This window comes from Ostrinia nubilalis, chromosome 20, assembly GCF_963855985.1.
Source record: "Ostrinia nubilalis chromosome 20, ilOstNubi1.1, whole genome shotgun sequence".
NCBI lineage: Eukaryota > Metazoa > Arthropoda > Insecta > Lepidoptera > Crambidae > Ostrinia > Ostrinia nubilalis.
This window is the reverse complement of record NC_087107.1, coordinates 7,547,594-7,573,199: the sequence shown is the minus strand read 5'-3', so window position 1 is coordinate 7,573,199 and position 25,606 is coordinate 7,547,594. Positions and strand designations below refer to the sequence as shown.

Here is a 25,606-nt window from a genome sequence, read left to right as displayed (position 1 = left end):
CTACGACAAAAGTAAAATTTTGAATTGGGACTCAGTGAAGGCTTTTAAAATTTTAGATAAATTACTTTATAGGTAACTCTACGACGTTTTAGTTTATTTGGTGGTTGGTAACATTTTGCATTAAAGCCTTAAAAGTCATTTACCTACCTTACAATTTTTATTAACCTAATATTGTAGGTTCTTAAAATCTATTTTTGTCGGAAATCCTACCTATGGTAACGTGTATTTTTTAACCAGTGCCGATTATTACTAAATCCATGCCGTTCACTTTAAAAAAAAAAATTTTTAAACCTTAATCCTTAGCTTATTTGAAATAATACGTAAAAAAATATGTAAAAGTACAGTGAAAAACGCATAAGTTGCATGCTGAGGTTTGTGAAGAATATTAATAAATAAATAGTTCTTTATACAAAAATCTTATCATAAAATAGCAAAAAGCCAACATCACGCGGTGTTCCCAGGCGGTCACCCATCCAAGTACTGACCGCGCCCGACGTTGCTTAACTTCGGTGATCGGACGAGAACCGGTGTTTTCAACGTGATATGGACGTTGGCGAAAGAATCAGTAAAATTAAATATCAAATCAAATTATTGATTGTACTATAAGATAGACCACCTTGGTAACCTGACCAAATGACCACTGAATTTCAAAAATATTTTAGTAACACTTTTCAGCATGTAACTTCAATGATCATTTTTTTCATATTTCACTGTACTTTACACATTTTATCAAAATCTAAAATATCTATCTACCTACATAGAAAACATTAATTAAATCACTTTTTACTGATGTGGTTTTCATTGCGGTATACCGTCTCTACATTACCTAAATCTACAATTTGTCTTATTTTTACGTACATTACAAACAATCAAGTCTTTGTCGTAATATTACGAATAAATGTAAAACTATAAAAATAGTACAATGGACATAACAGTAAATTATCTACTAACAATAAGATTGTTTGGTATAAATATAATAATAAAGTGTTTAACAACATTTTGTTTAAGTAGGTCACACTTTATAAGGTACTTTTAGGCATCAACCAAATAAGGTACTTTTGTTATTTTATAGTCAAGAATTCTTTATAATTTACACTTTTTCAAATTTTCTTTTCAGCATTTTAAAGATAAGGCATTCGTCTCTAATACCTACTCTCCCAAAAATGATTGATTATGGACTCAAATAAGAATTGGCTAAGAAGCCATAATGTTATTATTGTCTCAAAAGTACGCCAATTGACAGATTTCACCAATCACATTACATTGGTGTACTAAATAACAGTACTCGTTGAACTTCATTTATTTTGATTTATTTTTAAAGTTTCGCCACTGTTAATTTGATCTTATTTTCTTGATTCTATTTGTCTATACTTTTATTTTGTCTTTTACCATCAATTTTTCTTTTATTTATCTTAGTAACTGAGCTTCATCGCATCCTCTTCTCTTTCCGAGCTGATGGCAGAGCTGCGGTGACCCGACGATGTCACCCAGAAACACGCTGAGAAGGTAAAACTCCTTGGCTTGATCTGCCGACCGCTTGTATTGGCTGGAAAGCAAAAAATAAAACTTTATTTTCAAAATGCCTATTTGGAACACGATTTTGCGTTTGTCTTTTGTTTCTTGGTTATATTTTTTTATTATGAGTGTAAAGATTTGTCTGTTGGAGATTGATATTAGATTGTAAAGATTTGGCTGGAAAGAAAAAAAAACATTAATTTCAAATTTTTATTCGAACACGATATCGCGCGTGTCTTTTGTCTCAATCTTGCTCTATTGTATTTCACGACACGGTTGAATGAACCACGTTCATCGTTTACTTAGTAACTTATTTAATCTGTGGTTTAGTGCACTTAGGCTGAGTTACACCATCTTACTTTAACTTTGACAAACGTCAAAAATCTGTCCAAACCCTACACAAAAAGCACCGGTTATTGTTATTGTTACGGTTAAAATAAGGTGGTGCAACTCAGCCTTAATGTCAGTGGTAGGTAGGTATGCGGTCTATATTTGACAAATTCACGTGTTTGTTAATTCATTGCGCAGAGTTCAAACTCTACAATAAACTTATACTAGGTATTTGTTAATTATCGTACCTACATTGTTACTGACATTGCTGTTAAGAGGATCAATAATTTGAGTTATAAATAAAGCGTATCAACGATATTGATACAAGCTTACTTTTAATTGGTTGAGAAAAGTGACACGTGCTTTGAATTTCGATACGTTCTAACGTTACATTATAACGATCCACTACCGAACAGCCAAGGTAAATTTGAAGACCAAGTACCTATAATCACATTAAGATTTGACCTAAATAATTAAGGCTTTTTGAGTAGGGCACAGAAATGTGAACTATTTAGTAAATAACTTGACAATCGAAGGGTTGAGTGGACAATTTAAAGGTTTTAACTAACAAAATGAGGAGGCTTCCGGCGACTGGGACCGCAATTAACTGGGACCGCGGTCCCAGTCGCCGGATCCTTAAAAATTAAATAATATTCTTCCGGCAACTGGGACCACTCGTAAATGATAACTGAAATAAAAAAAATGTACAGTCACACTAAACATTTTTTAGGGGAAATAATTGAAGAAAAATCCTTTTTAATTTAAGAACATCATTTATTAATATAAAATGTTTATTTAAAAAGGGCTACTTGACCTTTAAATCGACGAAGCTTTATATACCATAGCTTGGTTATACTGATTTAATAAAAAAAATCAGTCGTTTGATTTATAGTACTTATAGTAGATTTATAGTGGATTTATAGTAGACTAGCTTTCCGCCCGCGGCTTCGCCCGCGTGGAATTTTGTCTGTCACAGAAAAACTTTATCGCGCGCGTCCCTGTTTCAAAAACCGGGATAAAAACTATCCTATGTTCTTTCCCGGGACTCAAACTATCTCTATGCCAAATTTCATCAAAATCGGTTGCGAGGTTTAAGCGGGAAAGCGTAACAGACAGACAGACAGACAGACAGACAGACAGACAGACAGACAGACAGAGTTACTTTCGCATTTATAATATTAGTTAGGATTCTAAGGGGAAAAATAATAAGCATTAAAATATGTTGTACTACCTACATACATGAAATTCACTAAATAATAATTTACTGGTAAAAAATCTTTTAAAGTATTCAGTCCAATATTAGTATTTGTATTAATGTATGTAATTATGTAAAAATGGCTTAGCTTAATCTACTTATTGCTAAGCGCATAGTATAAAATCATGTCTAGAACGAGTCAATGATAAATTCAAATAAATAATTTAGAATTTTTTTCCTGAATAATATATTTTTCTAAGTTATCTATGAGTGGTCCCAGTTGCCGGAAGAAAATTATTTATTTTTTACAGATCCGGCGACTGGGACCGCGGTCCCAGTTAATTGCGGTCCCAGTCGCCGGAAGCCTCAAATGAGTTATAAGTGTTTGAAAATGTTAATCTGCTCATACCACATTTGAATCCTGAAATGTATGAATGCTTGTCAGATAACACCTTTGTTAAGGTTTGACACGTAACAAAATTGCGTGTTTTGAGCTCATTAGTCGATTTTATCATCACTTAAAACCTATGTTCATGCAAAAAAGTCGATTCTTCAGTTTTGTCTGATAACACCTTTGTCCTCTTACCTCTTCAATTTTATTGTTTTCGCAACGTCAATCTTCATAGAGTTGGCGATATGTTAGGTAGTACTTCATAAGCAGGATAACCATTGTGTCTGGGTTCAGTCATTATGAAAATAGGTATCATCCAACCGCAATATTTAATACCCAAGCCTCAAACACAAGCGGCGTTGATTGCCGCAGCATACGGAACTGCATCTCAATACCAATCTTAGCTTAGAATATACCCACAATGTGACAATTACCATTCCATCTCACACTTGCATTCAAATCCCAACTCTATGAACTTACAAGAACTCTGAATTTCGACTGTACGCGCAAAAACTTTAATGTTTATGGTTTTGAAGGAATTTAAGTCGTAAAAGATAAGTTTAGAGTGTGGTTTCGGTTGATCGTTGTAAAAGCTTAGAACAGTGAAAGTGCTTGCTGTATTGCATAATACCGGTTCACCTCGGACGTCGAACGCTGCAATTATAGTCGCCCATCCATTGATATTGAATACAGTAAAAAACTCGTCAGCGCTGAAAGGGACGAGTTTTTTCAAACAATGCAAAGAAACTAGTTTCAAAATTAAAACTTTCCCATTTATAACGATCTGAAAACAGTATAAAAATTTGCAATAGCAAACCAGTATTGTTTCAACTTTCGAGTTACATCACCTATTTTGCCAGGCCGCTTCATTTTGGAACCCCTGCTCTCATTGCGTAAACAGTCGTTAATATAACTAACAGTTGCCATAGTAACTTACTGCGGTCCATTAATTCGCTCATTATTACCCCATTAATTGTACCACAATGCGCGTTCGTATAGTGAACTCATATTAAGCTTACTCAGGATTATTGGTGAGATACTACCGGTAGTAATCGATTCCAATTAAACAGTATCCAGTATAAACAAACGTATAAAAACGATTAAAAACATAATAAATGAGGTACTATCAAAAAAGGTGACAATAAAATTAATGCATGTTATTGTTACCAACAAGGTTAAATGAAGCAAATTAACGCATCAAGACTTTAAATTGGCATAGACTTAACTTTGGAGACATTCAACGCATGATAGAAAACTGAAAACTTCATAATAATAAAATAATGTAATATGATATTAAAACATACAATAAATAAGTACTGGTGAGCAAAGTTACTGTGTCAAATTTTGTTGTAATCTCAGTTTTAGTGAGTAAACAAAATTTTCCTTTAGTCGGCCGTCTTAAACACATAAAAGCCTTGACAAACATGGTTTCACTTTGATGATTGTTATTAAAAGCATCATAATTAGCATTACACAAATAATTTAACCTTGTTGCTGCTTTAAGAGCGGTTAACGTTTAAGATAATTGTTATTATATGGTTTATTACACTGTCCTTTATAAACTTTGATAATACAGACACTTTTATGCTTGATTACTGACCAAAAATTCCTACCTAATTGTAATAAAATACATACTTAACGTATTTAGGTAATATAAAAATAAATAATGTATATCAATATCAATATATTTCCATTTTCCCATAATATAAAAGTTAGAATAGTACCCATTAAGATTTTCATTAACGAAAATTGACGGGATTGCCACATGCATAATTTAAATCATCACATCAGAAGCTTATTGTTGGATGTCACATGAAATCTTTCTTTGATAATGTTACAACAATTTTCCAAACATTTTCTAGCTTTTCATTCTACATTTATGGTGCATAAAGTCGCAGTGGATGTCTCGCTATTACGTCGCATCAGATGCGTTGCGTGGTCAGTTACGTTCGTCCCACTTGTCGGACACGCTCGCTGCATTCTGTCGGTCTCTCTGACCCCGATATGGGACCTTGAAACGCGTTATGAAATATGCATAGAAACGACGAGTCAAGGTTACAGCGAATCCGATTCGAATGTGTTGCCAATTGAGAATGTTACTAGGTATGCAAAATCACTTGAAACCTATGTTACAGTTAAGCTTTTACATTTACAAATACATTAGTTTTTATTTCATTCAAAAATACCCAGTAGTTATGATTTTATAGGCATTCAAAGTTCGCTTAAATATTGAGTCCCGCCGACGGTCACGTGACCCCGTGTGACGTACATTCACAGCGTCCGCTCACTAGAAAACGGATATAAACATACTTAAATATTTTTTTTTTGTAAATACAAATTTATTATACATATTAACACCCAGACCCATCACAGAAATTAAAATTGAACCAAACCCAAACTTGATGCGATTGTGTCGTTTTATTGCGAATTACCTTCCAGCTCCATCATTAGACCCCGATTACTATATAGAATTAAAATACTCATCAATACAAAACGAACGAGCCCAAACTCGATGCATTTAAGTCGTTTTATGATAGAGTTCCTATGGCCACCTTCCAGCTCCATCATCAGATCAGCTCCATGTCATCATAATATTGCATGGTCATCCAAATCACATGTGTTTGCGAAATTTCAGCTTAATCGGTTGCCTGGAAGTGGGTCTTAATTCAGTTTGCAAGATTCCACCCATACAAATATGAGCCAGTCGTTGTAATATGACGTCACGCGCATAAAATGGCGGGCCGGCCGCCGCCCGCACTTTTAAAATTCAATATCTTGGAAACTAATTGACGTATCGAAATAATTCTTTCACGTGTATTTTTTATTTTTAACAGAGAATACAGAAAGCTAAAAAACAAAATTAGTGAACATTCTTCATTGTTTTGGTGCTGCAACTTTTGGGTCCTTTAAAAGGACTGTGATGCGTAACTTAGGTTCTTAGCTCTATTTTGAATAAATTCAAACTTTCTAGCGATCAATGAGTCGCGGGCTTGAGACTCTAGCTATCAACTTAAAAAACTCTACATGTGTGTGCAAACTCCTCTCACACACAGCTAAGTATTATTATAATTAGCTAGAGACAATATTTAGAGATCAAATCTAACTTAGTAAAGTAGCGGAGCTTGGTGCTATCGAATATAACAACATACGAGGGAATATCTAACTACAAAATTACTTTATTCAGGCTCTACAACTTTTATACTAAGATTCTTCAGTCACTTCTTCTCAACACTAGCCCATAATTGTTGTCCCGAAGTGATGGTAGGGCAAGCTATATTTGGGACGTGTATAAGTGCCCTGGAAAAGGCCTATGTACCTACTGAATAAAATATTTGAATACCGAATTGGTGAGTATTGATCTTTTTTATATTTAAGTCCAAACCTACAAACCCAGTAACCGATTTCTCCCGATACTGGAAAATAGAAATAGCCAGAGACAAACTAATCACTAATGGCATTCCCGCAACTAGGACGCTAAAGGCTAATGTTGCTTGAATAATTAAATATGCTTTTACAATAACAGCTTTTTTAATCACGGCATCGAAAAAACCAATGGGTGACCCAGAAAATAAGTCTGTGATTGGTGTTATTATTGAAATAGAATTTAAGTACCTAGTTAATAAGTTCAGCTGCAGAGCTTAACCGGATGATCGCAATATCTTATTTGCAACTTGCTTGAATCCCTGATGAAACATGTTAGAAAAGCATCAGAGATATAAGAAAGATTTCCTAGAGGCATTATGTCCTTATTTCAGTCCTCAGTCTTTAGTTTACTCGCAAGTATAATAATTAAAATAATTAGCTATTTAAAATTAATAAAGTTAAGTAAGTAGATATACCATAAGGTGAGCACCTCTAGTGCACCATTTGGAACTTTAATTTCTGATAATAAAAATTGTAAAAGATAGAATTGCCGAGCAACACAAAATGCTATTGTCCAAACAACCAACCTCTCAAAAAGCAATAACCTTTTTACATTATTTTTAATTCCCGCAAGTAAATAAAGGAAAACGTTTCGGTGTTTCCAGCCGTTTGAGAAGCAATTGGAATCTTAACGGCATTCGAATTAAATTGAAGGCAATAAAAGCACTCAGTAACAATATCCTGAACTAACAGTGTTATAACCGGTGGATATTGGATGGAAGCCTCTGTTTACTTTTACTCTCTCGTTGAAAGATACTCAAGTTATTATCATAATTTTATACTTCGTGTTTTCGGTTTATTGGATGGTTTCTTCAGTAGATTGTTATTAAAGATAAATATTCTCAGCGTAGCCTTGATAAGTGAAATGACTAATTTCATGAGCTAAGACAATAACGATAATAAGAGTGCTTGAGGATATGCATTCTTATCTTAATTATGGCTATGTATAAGTGTTGAGAATGTAGAGAGCTTGATGCACTTTAGCTACCTAACACATAGTTCTTATTAAGCCTGTTGTATTATGTGTCAGGTATTCAATTTAAATCGTCTCAAATTGAAATGATTCGCACGCTCGCGCGCTGAATTACAAGATGATGTACTTCTTGATTTCTACATTCTTCTCATACAGCTCTAGAAGAGAGGAGAGAGAGAAGTCTCCCTTACCAAAATACAGCAGGCCAGTCCATCTGTGGCGGGGTTGCGAGCCGAGCTCCCTGACGATGTACTTCTTGACTTCTACCACTTCGTATGACTCTAGGAAAGATTATTCTTTCTTAAAGAAATAATCCTTACCTGAACACATCAGGCCAGTCCATCTGAGGCCGAGGATGCGCGCGCGCCCTCGCCGCGTAATGCGCGCATACGCGCTCGAACACGCACGCTCGCGCGCCGAATTCCCCGACGATGTACTTCTCAACTTCTACCGCGTCGTACGGCTCGACTGGATCGTCGACAAACGTCAGCTCGCGCCGGTTGCGGGAGCGGTATGTGGCTGAAATGGAAAGATTAGTTTCATTTAATTATGGCATGACATTCAAATTACAAATCATTATTTTTCTGAAAATAACGACCTCTTTTGTTTTGTACATTTTTATTTTAGTAAATTAACCTTGACAGAGCCTTAACCTAGCTTACAGTAATTTTGCAACAACATCTACGCTGCACTGTATCATTTTAGTGCGTATTTATATTCTGTGGTACCTATTACAAAACAATTTGCTTCCATAATAAAAAAAAACTTGATTCCATATTAAGCATAGATTAATGCTTTTTATTAGTTCAATTTAAATATGTAGGTAAATGTGGACCTTTCATAACAAGGCAGGTCGTACGATCTAACAATAAGCCTAGGCGCAGTACAGACTCTTTGGCGGCCGATAGGTGGGTTGGACTTCGCACATTGGTATCGGCCGATTCTCAAATTAGAATCGGGCTCAACTATCTGCTAAATAAAAGCACAGAATAAGTAAATAAAAGTCTCCAGTCGGCGGGGAGTATAAGCAGTATCTACTTATTTTTAAATCTAAAAGTTAGGAGGTAACAGATAAATTTACTGATTAACATTTAACAATTACCCTCCTAATGGCTAAAAGCTCAAAAGGGTAGTCAGTGTAAAAGCTGACGTAATCGGGAAATAGTTAAGTCGAAACCCAGTGGGCTCACTTTAACAGGAGTACCGTTGTACTTTCTGTAAAACTTTCTGTAAAATAATATTACATTGATTCTAAATAGCGAATAATTTATATGTCTAGGTTCTTAAAACAAATATTGTGTTTCAAAATATTTTCATTTTAATTTACTTTCATTGAGTGATGATAATGTCTAACGCCAAACGTTTTTTATTAGTAAGACACCTATGAATGGAAGCACTGATAAAATGTGTAATTTTAATGCATTGTTCATATTGACCCTTGTCTTGTTAGGTTTATTCAAAAACCTAAAATTTATGATTTGCCACAATGAGGATGTAATACGAGACGCTCTATACAATGACTCGTGACGTAATATTATCAATAGTCTGACATGTTTGTGTATTTTTGTGATGGCATCAAGCCTTCTGTGTATGTACTTCTATTACAATTAGGGCAACTGATCGTTAAAGCGTTTATGACGTCACTTTTTCACTAATTATTACTCTCGCTTTGAACTTGAAACACTTTTAAAAGGGTGTGTTGATAAAACGGTTTGTAATCGATGGTCTTTTAGCTACATGCCATTGGAATATGTAATCCTATGAATAGGTTAATGTAGCACTATCTAAATCTACTAAAAACAAACTTGACCTTCATTGGTTGGGTTTTTGTGGCGGTCAAGCTGTAGATCCTGGCTACACAGGAGTTGCAGTGGTGGGAACGAGAGGTGGGAATAGTCCCGTATCTAAATCTACTATCTATTTATTTATATCTCCTGGTTAAAATACAAGAAAATTTTAATTCTACAACAAAAACTACTTAGATGTTGCGAATAACCATTGAAGTATACAGGGTGTTAGGTAAATGGGTATATGAGCCGACACTAGCCCATGTTAACATGATCATATAAATGGTATGGTGAAGTCAGAAATTTGATATCATCATTTTAATTTTTTTAATTTTCATACAAAATTAATTTTTATAAAATCTGATTTGTATGAAAAATAAAATAATTAAAATGAAGATATCAATTTTCTGACTTCACCATACCATTTATATGACCATGTTAACATGGGCTAGTGTCGGCTCATATACCCATTTACCTAACACCCTGTATAATTAGGTAATTAATCATTATATTTCGTAACCATCCCCATCCATATTCATGGCGGTGAGTCAGGTAGTTCTAACATTGCCCGTGTTACACGGCTTGACCGGTTAAAACGCATACCGGCTTGTTTATGTGACACACTGAAGTGCAGCTTGATTTATTTAGTTATACGCTTTTACGCTCGGCTACGCTCGCATGGATATCGTCACAGAATTTAAAACGCGGATTACCCGGGAAATGTGGGTATTCTCACAATTTTCAGGAATTTTTCAGTTCTTCTATGACATCTCCGAAAAGCTGTTCTAGTCACTTTGGACTAAAATATTGCTCTAACTAGCCAAAGAAATAGAATATGAAGCAAAAGAGGGTGTTTACTTAATACCAGAAAGTCGAAGAGTTTGTTTGGTTGAACGCGCAAATCTCAGGAACTACTGATCCGATTTGAAACATTATTAGCCCATTTATAGAGGAAGGTAATAATACTTAATCATCACGCTACGACCAACAATTCTATTTTAAGTTAGTAATAAAGCTGTGGCACGAATATAATAATTAATACCCTGTAATTATTGTTTAAAATCAAAGTTGTTTCATACATACAATAATGAAAGTAGACGCTAATGCACTGTTAATTAATTAACTTATACGTTTGTATTATCCTTGGAATTGAAACATAAACTGTAACGTAACTGAACGTAACGAAGGCTTTGTGTTTGTATTCTCTGTGAACACATTATTATGCATTAGCGTTTAGTTTGCAACAGTGAAAATAAACGTAAAATACTGTAAACTAAATTACCTACCAGTTTTGTGCGTTATATCTGGAAGGTTCCAGTTCTATTACATAGTTTAATGTGGAATTTTAATTTTGTCCATTAATAAAAGTATAAGAGTCGACATAAATGTGTATAATAGCGCTATTAGGCATGGATCATTTAAGCCTTTTCAAGAAAGAGTCAATATCAATTTTTAGGAATGTGTAACTCTACACTTAACATTGGGCGATATTTCCATCAAATATCTATCAAATGACCGAATACAATACTATGTCGTGTCCGCAAAACAACAATGTCGTCCTGCCCGCCTGAACCAATTGAATTTACTACCTACTATCAGCTTGGAATATTGAACACCACGAAATTCGCAAATACATTTGCAAGGCAATAAACAACCCAACCGATATGATTCTGCAATGCGTACGAATAAAAATGCAAACATCACTGCAGCCGGCTATAAATAAATGTCAAAGGCAATGCGTCAGTAAATTGCGCGTGATATAGTGTCGACAGCACATCGGCTACACATTTTTGTTGTAATGTAATACATATTACAAGTAGGTATATAAGATGCTATGTTTCAGTTGATCTGAAGTCATCTGGGCATAATACTATCGTTGATCTGATAGGGCGGATGATGAATGTGAAAAAGTGCCTTTCGTCTAGGCAGTTGGCGCCAAACGCCATGTTGGAAAATCCTACAGGACTGACTTAATATGACGTATGAAGGTTTATGAGGAACCAAGCGACCGAAATTAAAGGCTCTGTAGGATTTTAGTAAGGTTTGATTGGAATTTCTGAACAGGAAAGAACGAGTTAATTAAGCAACTTTAAAAATTAAATTTTCTATATGTTATGACCACAACAAAAACATTTCATTAAGAAAAACTGTATCATTGTAAATAAATTGTGAGGGATAAGCATAAAGTGTAGGTAGAGCTAAGCGTCTAACTCTAAATGCCTTAACTCTACAAGTACTAAATTCACAAACTCTACTTCTTAGTCAAAACATGTGGCTTCGCTGTGCCCTCAGATTTTGTGACAATAAAAAAACACACACACATGAAGATTTAGATACAGCCCGAACTTAACACAAGTATCCAAACCGCCTTTTAATATTAGTGCTGTCAAGAAAACGGTGCAATACTGGTACGCGACAAATGCTCGGGCAAACCGGTCGCTGGTTTCATAACGTGGATTGCGTTTTCGCTTAACTTGGTCACTTGGCTATTGGGTCAGTTCGGACGGCGAACATTTGTCGAGTGATTAAGGGACTTTAATATGAAATAAGTGTAATTTTATAGATAAAAACAGTAACATTTACATGGATATAATAATGAATGCTCAGAAAATCTCTATGAGTAGGTACATATTGCTCGAAATCATGAAATGAAAGATTCTGTTTTAGGTGTACCAATACTTAAGTCAAATCTTGCACTGTAATTACTCTCAAATACCTTCGGAATGGAAACACAAAGGGTTACCTCAGCTCTTGAATATTCCAAAAATATAATGTAGACGTTATGTGCTCGTTCATTGAAATAACTAAACCTTTCAGTTCCTTACAGTTAAAGTACCTAATTAAATGTAATAAAAAAATATTAAATACAGACTTCACAAACTAAGTAATCATACTAACCTGGACTAAGAGAATAGCTCAGTTTCTTCAAGAAATTCGTGAGTCGAACACTACCGATAATAAAAGGGAATCCAACCAACTGCACTGGTAACTCAAAGGCAATCTCTTGCCCGTGCACTTGATAACTCAATAGCATTACCATAAAAATGCTCGAACTTAACAACCGACTCAACTCCATCTTCGGAAGCGTCTTACACTTACACAAATGAATACACAACTAGGCACTTTCGAGATAAAAACAAAATATAAATTAGCGATTTCGTAATTCCTCAAAACGTTCCATTCTAGTCATACACAAAAACACTTATGAATATTTAAATACTTTAAACTTTGTAACATTATTTGCAAACATTTATATTTGTCAAAAGGTCAACGACCCTTTCGAATATTGAAGAGAAAATGTCGCAACAAATAATAACAGAAGACGATCGTGGTTCTAATTCCGAGCGTTCTAAAATTGAATTAAAAACTTTTTAATTTTATGCCTTGCGCTAGCCAGTTTCAAATTCAAAAGTTTAATTCGCAGTTTTCCCGCGTTCGAACGTTCCGTTTCAAGGAATCACGCGCGGTATCGCAATGATGGTATGGTGAACTAACCCGTCGAACGGCTAAGAGTACACTGCAAAAACTGTTCCTACGTGACAGGGAACGTAATGCAATACCTCTCTCGGCCGCCTCATGTCTTCGATAGTTGGTCAGTCGGACTGTTATGCAATGATTGTGCTCTTTGATTGAGATGTTTTACGTTACTTCGTGGATTACTGGTTAAGTGCAACTTAATAGTAACTGCGTTACATACGTACTCAAAATGTACTTAACACTTTAGGTAGGTTCTCCCTCTTTTAGGCATCTCAATTAAGTAATTCAGAATTTATGTACATTTACTAGAGCGATAAAAAAGATCCTATATCCTAGCTTATCATTTTGTTTGATAATAACTAAAGCAAACATAACTAATTTTTCACATGAGAGAATTGACCACGACCTTTCAATTTGCCGAGCGATTGCTTTAACTACTTGTTTAAGCTACGGAGATATTGGTAAGCCTTTCGAAATGCGTATTACACGATGTGAACCAGTGTGCACCGTTGTTCCATCATGCCAGATATTAAGTAGTTACCCTTTAGAGACTAAAATTTTGTTACAATGTAAACAACGAAATTAGCTAATTTTAATAGTTTTCTTCTAAGGCTGAGTTGCACCATCTAACTTTAACCGTAACTTTAATGTTATCCGGTGTTTTTAGTATGGAGTTTGACAGATTTTTGGCGTTTATCAATGTTAAAGTAAGATGGTGCAACTCGGCCTAAGTCAAGCTAAAGGTATTCGGTTTAAATCCAACCTGAAATAGCAAAGTAAAATCTTAAATTTTCCGATGACCTTTTGGCTTGGACTGTCACTTTTATTTTATTCCGTACGAAAAAGGTGAAGGTAATATGCCGTACCGTACCTAGTCTAGTCACTTATCACAAAAAAATCTTAGTTGCCTCTATTATGAAGATTGCCGTGAACAAGAAAGGCTGTTTATATAAATATCTGAATAGTAATAGAACAATAGTCACATTAATATTTATTTGTTCAATCACTTCATACTAAAACGTAAGACAGATCGATGGATCACTTTTTTTTTCTTAACGAACTTGGTCGTTAAGTTCCGAATAGTTTATTTTATACTGTATTTATTAATATTAGGTACCTAACATTTATATTCAAACAAGTACCAACCTGGATTCAATGCATAAGACAGCTTCTTGACGAAATTAGTCAATCGTACTGCGATGATGATGAAAGGGAATCCTACAAGTTGCACAGGCAACTCGAAGCTGGTCTGCTGTCCAGAACCCTCACTCAAGCACTGGAACACTACTATCGTTAATAGAGTCCAGATGTAACACACTTTTATCAGTTCCATTATTGTCAAATTGTATTTAAATCACTTCGAAATTTTTCGTGGAACTGTTACGAAATAACTAGTTTTTAATGTTTTTTTCTAATTAATTAAGCCGCATAATCACTAATTCCTTCGCCTATTTTCACCATGGAGTTTGAATTTGTAAATCCGTAACGATTATTTTTAATCTATGATCGCGTAACGACCGACCTTAGCAGGTTCTCTGCGTACAACTGACCATATCGAGTGCATACATACCCAACCGACCTGGGGTTGCCTTTCGTAATCGAATTAATCATTATACCCAGTCCATCAACATTACTAAATCACCCACGACGACATGCACTTGACTATAAATTGTGACACTTAAATCTACCATTATAGCAGATTTTATGAATAAAACTATGCAACAGTTTAAATCTCAAGGTTGAAATACGATTGTGAAATGTTTATCAATGCCTTCAACTTTTGTTTCTCGTTATAGGCACTGCAATCGAAACTACACTCGACATCAAATAAATCGCACCTCCCGCGACAAGCATTTTCAAACATATGCATCCCCACTTCCCACCAATATTGGCACCATTTAAAAGCCTAGTTCTAACCTTCATTTCATTAAAGGAAAGGTTTTTACCCCAAAATTGTGTCTTTAGAAGGATCCAGAGTCACTTCTTCAAAAAATAGGTAGTTACGCTAGAGCCAACTTTTATGGCTATAAAACTGTTAAGTTGGGATTAATCGCTATCCATCTGTTAAAGAGGACACATGAGATAATTTTTTGGTTAAATAACCATAAAAATTGGTCTAATTGATCCCATAGGTGGGCCCAAAGTTAGGTATTTTTTCAAGTCACATTTATGGTATATGTTAATCATTTATTAAGAAATAAAATGTGTTTTTCTTTAAGGATATTTATTGGGCTTTCAAATAACACCAATTTTGTTGGGGCACCATTATTGTGTCAGAAGAAAATCGTTAAAGTTCGCGTCGCGGAAGGTGCGGTTTATTTGATGTTGAGTATATTTTCCGGTATAAATATGATCAATAACATGAGTGATAAGGTCCATGGTCTAGTGGTACCCTGAGTTGGTATCATTTACGCTGGAATGCATTTTCATCATCATAACTGACCCAATTTTAAGTGACCTACGTTACCATGGCAAAAATAATTTAACTTAGTAAAAAACGTCCGTATCATATTCATGAACCGATGGAAATTAATTGAATTGGGAACTCTACCATGTAATTTTTATCATCAATTTTATCAATTGTTTAGATTCAGATATTTTGCCAAGGTTACGGATTCATTAATAAATTATGGAAGCATTGTATCATTTAATAGCGCTAACAAAATCAGAAAACCCTTTTAGTGCACATCTAGTAACTTTTCCGTCATAGTTAAAATGTAGATACAAAGTTTTTTAAGACTTTTACATGCCTAATCAGGCTGTTATGGGTTGTAATAAAAAGTATTACCCCAATTTAATAGCTTCTCAGCCTACAACCTATCACAGCAGATAACTTTTTAGTGCAAATTTCGTAACATTTGTCACAGAAAACCTTTCTAGTGCACATCTCGTAACTTTTCCGCCATAGTTACTATCTAAGCGAAGGTGGTTAGACTTTTGTAATACCTACCTATATTTAGTTGACGGTTGTGAAATAAAAAAGTATAAATCTCATTTTAATTGGTTGTAATTAAGCTATAGCTATCACAGAAAACTTTTTAGTGCAAATTTCGTAACATATGTCACAGAAAACCTTTTTAGTGCACATCTCGTAACTTTTCCGTCATAGTTACGATCTAACGAAAGCGCGCGCGTCACGCATGCGCCACGCGGAAGGCTGCGAGATACTGCGCGTGCGACAGACGGAATGACAGATGCGATACGACCCTCGTAATTATAGTCAATAGAAGCTAACAACTTTTTAACAAATAAAAACGAATTACATTAACACCGACCTTTTTTATGTAGCCTATTTTTATAACAATTTCGCCCAGGGGATGCAGATTTAATCTATCGATGGTGGAAATATCAATTACTGTAAGGGACAAAACACGACTTTTCAGGAGAGCCAAAAAACGATATTTTTTTTCTTTATACCTCAATATCTTTTTATGTGATGTTACGATTTAAATAGTTTCTATGGCAAAGTTTCTTAGAATTTTCTGTTCTTTCATAATATAAACGCCAAATTTTCGAAAAACGGGTAGTTTAAAAGATAGCATGTCCCTTACATTAAAGAAACGAGCTTGACTGTACCTTACAATGTTGAAATTTCACAGTATGGAATGTCATGTATGTTGTAAGGTACATTTAAGAATAAATACGACAGTAATATTATTGTAACTTGACAATTTTAACATTGAAACCTGATGTAAGTAGAGGTTGCATTCGAGTTTTCATTAACAAAACGAAGAGAAGAGATAGAAACAAGACAACTTAGTGTTCACAAATGCAGTTGGAGGCATCAAATACACATCACCAACAAAACATTTAGTCACTGATGATGCGTACGTCTGCATTTGTGAACAAGTTGTCTTGTTTCTATCTTTTTCTGTTCATTTTTACGCAGTTAGGTTTTTTTTTCAATCATCGTTCGTTCGTTTTAGCCGAATGACGTCCACTGCTGGACAAAGGTCTTCCCCCAAGGATTTCCACAACAACCGGTCCTGCGCCGCCCGCATCCAGGCACCTCCTACAACCTTCACCAGATCGTCGGTCGACCTAGTGGAGGTCTGCAGCACATTACGTCTTCCAGCTCGTGGTCGCCACTCAAGAATTTTTCTGCCCCAGCGGCCATCAGCTTTGCAAGCTACGAGCTCCACTCACTGCCACTTGATTTTAGCGATTCTGCGGACTATGTCAGTCACTTTGGTTCTCCTGCGGATCACGTCATTTCTGGTTAAATCACTACGAGCATAGCACGCTCCATCGCCTTTGACCTTGAGTCTTCTTATGAGGCCCACAGTAAGCGACCACGTCTCAGATCCATAAGTTATCAAAGACTTTTGTCTTGAGACAGTGCGATATTTCAGACGTGAGAATATCGCGAAGCTTCCTGAACGTTGCCAGCCGAGTTGGATTCGACGATTGACCTCTTCCTCGAAGTTGGACCTACCTAAGGCTGGTTTTAGTGTCACGCAGACCGTCAGTGCAGATCGCTCCGCACAGCCAATCTGTATGAACTGCTAGGGAGCGAGCGATTCCTGCGGACCGCATTATTCTAAAACGCTTCCTCGAAGTTTACAGATCGGCTGTGTGGAGCGGATCCGCACTGGACGGTCCGCGTGACACTATAACCAGCCTAACTGGACTGTTTGTTCTAGGTATATATAATTGTCAACAACTGCCGAGTGTAGAGTATCCAACCTTTAGAGTGCGAATCGAAGGTGGGTTATTTACTCACCGTTGATATTTATGCCGAATCCGTTCCAGTCCAGAAGCAGTTCTCCAGGTGGTGAACAGTTTCGGAGTTTTCAGTTCCCCCTGTCTGCTGCTGCAACTGGTTTCGAGTCTTGATCCTGAAGACGGAACGACATTGTGGCGTTTTCGTACAAGCCTTTCAACACTTCGATGTATCGATATAGTCAATTTGACACCGTTGGAGAAACTGTAGTAGGTACTGCCCGGGTCGCAATCGAAGCTTTCTCATAGTCCACAAACGCCAGGCAAAGTGACTGACTATACTCCTCGGTCTTCTGTATAATCTGCCGTGGCGTATGTATGTGGTGTACTAAAGCCTTTTCGGAAACCGGCTTATTTGAGAGGCTGGAAGTCATCGAGCTTACGAGCTAGACGATTCGTAATGACTCTCGAAAACAGCTTGTAGACATGGCTCAGAAGTGAGATGGGTCTATAATTCTTCAACAAGGTTTTGTCGCCTTTTTTGAAGAAGAGTATCACCACACTTCTGTGCCATACCGTAGGCGTTTTTCCATCGAGGATGACGGAATTGAACAGCTTCTGAAGAGCCTTCAGCCCCTCGGTCAAAAACCCAACTGCGTAAAAATGTATGTAGCATATTATTATTTGTTTTTGTTTTTCTTTCCTGCACTAGAAGTACCGCCAAACAAATTTCTTTTCTGCTCAACCCAAAGGTAAACTGGTCGAGAATGCTTTAGTGCATTAAGTTCGCCTTATGTACAAATTTATTTTGGCATAAAAGTTTAAATAAATAAATAAAAATGAACAGAAAAAAGATAGAGACAAGACAACTTAGTGTTCATAAGTGTAGTAGGAGTGGGAGGCATTAAATGCATATCACCACCAAAAAAAGTAATTGATATCCTATATGCATATTAACGTAAGGGCCTAATTATGATAAATCAAAAAGTTTAAAATGAAGTAAGGTTCAATGAGTTCAAAAGTTAAAACCAACAGTTTAGGGTAAGGGCTGAATTGTATTATTAAAAGGAATTTACGTCCTTTAAATCATTTATTTCCCCAAAAGTCGTATTCAGCCGACTAAAAATGTTTAAGGTAAGGGACATTTTTTTAAAGATATCAACATTTCAAGTATACCAATCGATAGAGCCGAAAATTCTGAATGCGTTGGTATATATAACTCATTTTGGCCAAAATGTCCCTTACATTAATTGATACTTCCACCATCGCTATGTTGGGACAAGTTTTCCCAGAAGATACACTCGTGGCCTCAAGACCTGTACAAGTACGTTTGGCAGGGAATTCAGTTGTTTGATATGGTGCGGATAGAAAAGATGTGTCATAGCTATCTAATATATCTAAGTGATTTATATAAAAAAATGTGTTAGCTATTAGCCCTCTGATTGAGTCCATTTTTAGGGTTCCGTACCTCAAAAGGAAAAAACGGAACCCTTATAGGATCACTTTGTTGTCCGTCTGTCCGTCCGTCCGTCTGTCAAGACCCTTTTTCTCAGGAACGCGTAGAGGTATGAAGCTGAAATTTATATCAATTACTCAGGTCTACTGTCCCTTGAAGCTGTGAAAAAATCAAACTTCTAAGCCAACGCAATCAAAAGATACAGCCGTTTATGCCGCAAATTTTCGACACTTGCAAGGGAATCAAAACCTACAGGGTGCTTCCCGTGAACTCAGAATCTTGAAATTTGGTACGAAGCAACGTCTTATAGCATAGATAAAGGAAAAATTACGAAAACCATAAATTTTTAGTTACATCACATAATATATTTATTTTTAATAATTTTAAACTTACTACCCATTTCCTCATAAACGCGTAGAGGTATTAAATTAAAATTCATACCAAATACTCAGGTCTATAATACCTTTAAGCTGTAACAAAATCCAACTTCTATGTCAACGCAATCAAAAGAAACAGCAATTTAAGCTGCATATTTTGAAACTCGCAAGTACTCGCAAGGGAATCAAAACCTAAAGGGTACTTCCAGTCGACCTAGAATCTTGAAATTTGGCATGAAGCAACGTTTTATAGCACACATAAAGGAAAAATTCCGAAAACCTTAAATTTTTAGTTACATTACAAAATATATATTTTTTAATAAATATAAACTTATTACTTTTTTCCTCATGAACGCGTAGAGCTATCAAGTTGAAATTCATATCAAATACTATAAAATAAAGGATTACTTAAACGATAAAGATATCTTTGTCTTAAATTTATGCTCCTCCATCTTTCCCCATTGTAATGTTATGAATTTCATTTTGCAATAAAAATACCATAGTTATGACTCGATTGTCGTAATGAACGAACTTTGTAAACCTTGCAGGTTTGTACGGAACCCTCGGTGCGCGAGTCCGACTCGCACTTGGCCGGTTTTTATCACTCATTTCCCCAAAATTGACAACTTCTATTGGCGCGAGCATAAAGCAAATGCATTCGGTTACTAACATTGTGTAATCGTGGGACTATCTTCTTTAGATGATGAGCTTATGCCGTGTAATTTTTTGTTGAGAAACAAAAACGTTGGTAAGAATTTAGTAAAAGAATACGTGATTGCAACATTATTGAAACGCTCGTGAGAGCCGGCTGTGATTCGAGAACACTCAAAATGTGGTCGTCTCATTTCTTAAGATGAAAAGCAAAATATTTAAGTACCAATTCAAGGAGACACCAAGATGCCCGATCTTTATGATTATAAGTAGTTCAAAAAATAAGGAGTCAGTACAATGATCAGGCAAGAAAAAATTGGCATATTGACCTTATTAATACAAAATCAAACTCAGCAAAAGGGAACTTAATTCCAGAATTAAATTCTCTTAACCTTGTTCCTACTGGATAAACTCTATTCCAGGTATGGTTTGGGTAGAGAACTACTTTTTCAGTAATGTTATTTGATTATCACTGAACATTGAGTATGCCTCACAGTAAAAATCTTTTCAACTACGAGATATAAACTATTCACGAAACTTTTTCCAAAATAAAGACACTCCAAAACCTAAGAAGATGGCATGCACAACCTCAAATGTTTCCAAACACGACAAAAAAAGTCTTTATCCGGACCGAGTGACAAAAGTAGGTAGCGAGATAGTTAGGAAAATATTTCTATTACAGCAAAAAGTCCGATTGCGAAGGCGGCAAGTACGCCGTTTTCAACGCTTGTTATTCCAGGATTATGGCTCTCCCAAAATAACCAAAAGTTTTTCTCCGGCTCAACCGGGGTACTCCGAAGAATGTGTTTCAGAATACCCCCGAAGTTTCGAATGTTGCCATCCCATTCACGCAAAGCCAGATGCCAGCTTGAGCGACGGTGACAGATAGGTCTGCAACTACGTAAAGCGTTCGGAGTAGCCCAGCAGGTGTGCGTGTTTATTTCCATTTCACTGCGAAGTTTTAGGGAGGTTCTTTCATTTTTTTTTTTTTGAGTCTTCGGTTATATTCGGAGCTGTTTTATAAAATTATTAGCTGACATTTGATTAACTCATGTTAAATAAAATAAAATTTTCGCCAAAAGAATCCGAACATGCAAATGCAACGACTATTGTTGTCCAGTACATGAACTACTAAATCAGGACTGTTCAAAATGTGTTAAAATTCTGGTTTTGTTACAAAATGTAACACCTCTAAAAAGTTGGCATCCCGCCATGCTTTTAGATAGTGTCAGTTAAAATTATGCGCTGAAAGGCAACACCTAACTTGTAACTGTTATTACTTATGCAAATACGCCTTTTCAAAACGAGACTGAATAGGCAGTTACAGGGCAGATATGTACCATCCTAGACTGCATCTTACCTAACACCAGGTACGATTGCGGTCAAATACCTGCCTTGTCCTGCATAAAAAATAATGTTATAATCATCATACAAATTATTGCTAAAACAAAGGTAATACTTTCGAATAACCTGTCTCAAAAGCAAGGCCGTTACGACGTTCTCTATTTCTAATAAGTTTTTTTTTTTCATTCACTTTTAAACGAGTTATATTAACATTTTAGTCAAACCAAACAAGTTTAATAATTCTATGCTCTAATTCAATATAATAATAACAATTAAATAAACTTACTTAATCATTTTACAGGATTAACTTGCATTGTCATGAACATTTCCAGTCAAATAGTTTATGTAATCTATTCGTAATAATAGGTTAATATCCATACACCACCCAAAGAGTTTGTTAACCCACTCTCAAGACAAGATACCAAATTGACAATAACAAATACAGCTGTCTCGACACAATACAAAACGAGTGCACCCGTGACGTTGCTAGATTTGCAGCATTTGGCGACAAATGACGTCATTAATCAGTGCTGTGTATCCTCTTTTTGCTAGAGTCAGGCAAAAACTATGTGACAGGCAAACAAACTGGACGACTCAAGAAGCCACTCTGCTGGAAAGGTTTCTGGTGTATTATTTGACGAAGTAAAGTAATAAGTACTGGGTACTGCATTTTGTGTATATTTTAAAGGGTAGAGTGTAACACACTTTATTGATTACAAGCTCAGTATTGCACTAGGTCTTACAATAGATGTGGATAAAAAAAATGCGCGTCAAATTACAAAATAAAAAACATTTTACAGTAAACAAAGATCGGTTGTTTTATTTTAAGAAATATTTATTTCTATAAGTTCTGAAATAAAGCTTTTAGCTTATTTTATGATTTCCTAATGCATTTTTATGGTAAATCATGTTCAAAGTTCTTTCTTTAGTATTTTTTGGTGCCGATTTAGATTTAGACTTCCTGAAGTCGACTTGGCCTACTTTTAACTTGGTCCACGGGCCAAGTAACCGGATTGAATTTTTAAATATTTTGGCTAAGTCGTTGGAAGATTCCTAGTTTGGTTTTTGGATTTGGTTCACAATGGCCCAATTTCTTTCCATATTTATAAAAGTTCCATTTATCAAAATATCAAAAACTCATCGTCAAAAATAAGTATCAAGTTGTACGAGTATTTCAATGGTATTGAAATACAAGCCTTATGGCAGCCCAATACAAAACCCCGAACTTTATGCGTGGCAATGGCTTGTTTTCGAGGATAGCCGCAAGCTCCACGCCTTTTATGACCTTGTTACAGGCAGATTACCCCTCTAAACTTAGGGTTGACTCTACCCTTTAATATTGAACCGTATTTTATGCAAATTATAAAAAAGTTCCTGAACTCAGTCATATTTCTTAAATAATAGGTGCAAATCTTAATGTGAGAACATTTGAATTAGGTATTTCGTTGGCACAAATATTATCATCATAATTTAGCCACGAGACATCCACTGCAGTCTCTGCCACATGATTTGATGATTAATATGCTTACATTAGACTGATATACACCCATTACAACAATAGTACTGATGCCGCGATAATATTTTGTGCATTGATTTTCAATAATAATTAAAATAATGTAAGAAGTTTATTTAAAGTATAGAAGAAGGCAACCCTAATAGGGGAAAATACTTTCTCCATGGGCCATAAATGTGGGGGATTGGAACATCATGTATATGAGAGGAGCAATGGTGAATTATTTATTTAAAATGATTAGGCGTGAACATAATTATTGTGTTTGTGTTGTTTGTACGTTATTTAAAATTAATTATATTATTCAGAAGCTTAAGTCTAATATTGTGACATTCAAATTATAAGCCGTTTAGAAGCTTAGTAAACGAATAAACTAGTTAGCACTCTAAGAGTAGGCGCACACCGTTGATTTTTAGTTGGCCGATAGTTGTGCCCGATTTTAAATTGTATGAAGAATCGGCCAAATCGAATCGGCATAGTGTGCGCACTCCCATACATGCCCATACTGATCAACTGCCCGACTAAACTATCGCCCGACGAAAAATCAACGGTGTGCGCCTACTCTAAAAACTGACGTTTCTATTACTTTAGACTGTAATAGAGTCATGCCCATTTTCACCATCAATCCCTAATTTTTAAGTCACCCCTATGTAAACAAAATTCCTGTTATGTGTAATTATGGTGAAAACGGGCATCAGTATTTTTGTGGAATATTTTGAGCTAAGTATCATCATTATCATCATCATCATTTCAGCCATAGGACATAAATATAAATATAAATCAATAGTATCAATAATAGAGCTAAGTATAAATCAATCAAAACTAAAATTAATCCTTAATGTAAACAATACAAAAATGATAATAATACTACTATGTTATTTATTTTAAAGTATCCCACAATAGGTCTATTTCAAAGCCTGCATTTCCCTCATAAATAAATTAAAATCGATAGTAAATATTCAATAATTTCCAGTCAATGAATAAGTAAAAATGGTTATCTTTTCGTCCTAATTATCTAATTCATCATAACTCGTAATAGCAAACATAAGTGTTGTCAGTGCTGTAACGCGAGACATAACTTATGTCACGTTGTGCAACTATGCGGTGCACTATGCATTACAGATAATAGATAATAATTATACGAGTAAGGTATAGTAGTTTGGTGGCTCGTCATAGAACGCTCGCACAGGGCCGGATTTGATTAAACTAGGCCTTTTTTCGTCAGGAAATGCATTAAATGTATTCATTTTGAATCTCTTAAATAATATGTAATTTAAAAGAAAACCGTCTGAATGTTGTGCTTACCCTTAAGTGACATATATATCAGAAATGTTATCTTCATAAATGTTAATCATAAGAGTATAATATATATGTTGTTGGTATGCCATATGAATAAATAAAAAAATAAATAAAATAAATGCATATCCAATGGCCCGGGGGAACCAGTGGGTTGTGTGAGGCTTTCCCTGCCAGCTGGGCAAGGCCTTTACTAAAACCTGACGGTGTCCTCCCAAAGTCTTTGGGACGGAAGGTCCATGTAACCTGTTTTGAGACAAATAAATACTTTCTATCTATATCCAGCTATCTATCAAAGCAGAGAGGAGAGATAATGTGTTTGAATAGCCAATCAGTCTTCGTTACTTTCACAGCTCTCTGCTCAGCTTCGGTTTGGAAACCTGATTGGTAGTAGTCACGCCTCTCTTCTCCGTTTTGGTGGAAGCTGAACCTTGGGTAATACAATCCTCGGGGCCCTTTTCACATAAAAAAATGTCACAAAAATAAGATAATTAAGGAAGAGCTAAGGGGCCCTTATTTCGATCACGGGGCCCTATTTTTACTCTCGGGGCCCCAGAGCTGATGTGGGGCCCCTAGACATATTCCTACTAATGGTTAATCCGGCCCTGCGCTCGCAACTTTGTTGCTCTATTAAAGCTGATATTAGACAAAGCGCCAATTAACGTTTGACATGACTATTCCTTTAATGATAGTTGGAGACAAATCATTAGCATGTACATGTATACGTACATTGTTATCTAAGGAAGCACGTGTACGAAAATTATTGTTACTTTAGATGTTTACAATTGGGAGGTACAGAATTGGAGTACACTGAAAAAACGGAAACCTGGACTACTGATAGCGTAGTATAATAATGTACCTGAAATTACGCAAATAAAGTTTGATTTGATCAATAGTTAGTAAAACTAGTAATAATTTAACATTTGGCGAGAGTAAGTAAGACTCACTTATGCAATTACAGAATATAAACATGCATCGTGTTAAAAAACTCATTACTGCTTTCGCGCCGTTTTACTCTTGCTTTCACTTACAAAGGACATTTGAATTTCCCTAAATGTCAGACTTGGGCCAAAAATACATTATTTTTTTTTATTAATTCTCAATAAAAAAAACGCTCACCTTTCCCCATCACGATCTGGCAACACAGAACCACAAGCACCACAGACAAAAAACATTTAACCAACATTATTTCAAAAATCTTTTGACACTTGCAAATCGC

General features: G+C 35.5%; 1 protein-coding gene and 1 non-coding gene across 7 annotated transcripts; both read right to left on the bottom strand.

The window, feature by feature from the left end:
- Nucleotides 1-436: 436 nt before the first annotated feature.
- On the bottom strand, nt 437-555 carry LOC135081934 (5S ribosomal RNA). The gene has a single exon (XR_010259306.1). It is a non-coding gene; the product is annotated as a 5S ribosomal RNA (ribosomal RNA).
- Nucleotides 556-1,206: 651 nt separating this feature from the next.
- LOC135081755 (uncharacterized) lies at nt 1,207-25,606 on the bottom strand. 6 transcript variants are annotated; one of them, XM_063976541.1, is made up of 4 exons: nt 16,165-16,236; nt 14,238-14,468; nt 8,148-8,346; nt 1,207-1,546 (listed from the first exon to the last, which is right to left on the bottom strand). In XM_063976541.1, exons 2-4 carry the CDS (start codon nt 14,422-14,424, stop codon nt 1,408-1,410), a joined length of 525 nt encoding a protein of 174 aa, XP_063832611.1. In that variant the 5' UTR covers nt 14,425-14,468; nt 16,165-16,236; the 3' UTR covers nt 1,207-1,407. The 6 variants fall into 6 exon arrangements, with proteins under 6 accessions (XP_063832611.1, XP_063832614.1, XP_063832612.1 ...); XM_063976544.1 differs by lacking the exons at nt 14,238-14,468; nt 16,165-16,236 and adding exons at nt 12,513-12,736; nt 13,175-13,193; XM_063976542.1 differs by lacking the exons at nt 14,238-14,468; nt 16,165-16,236 and adding exons at nt 12,513-12,736; nt 13,110-13,182.

What these genes read in the sequence shown, in the direction of transcription:
- LOC135081755 (XM_063976541.1), bottom strand. Translation starts at nt 14,424, where the DNA reads ATGGAACTGATAAAAGTGTGTTACATCTGGACTCTATTAACGATAGTA. An exon ending in GTCTTATGCATTGAATCCAG is followed by an intron (nt 8,347 to 14,237) that starts GTTGGTACTTGT and finishes TTTCCATTTCAG; the next exon opens with CCACATACCGCTCCCGCAAC. An exon ending in GACTGGCCTGATGTGTTCAG is followed by an intron (nt 1,547 to 8,147) that starts GTAAGGATTATT and finishes TTTGCTTTCCAG; the next exon opens with CCAATACAAGCGGTCGGCAG.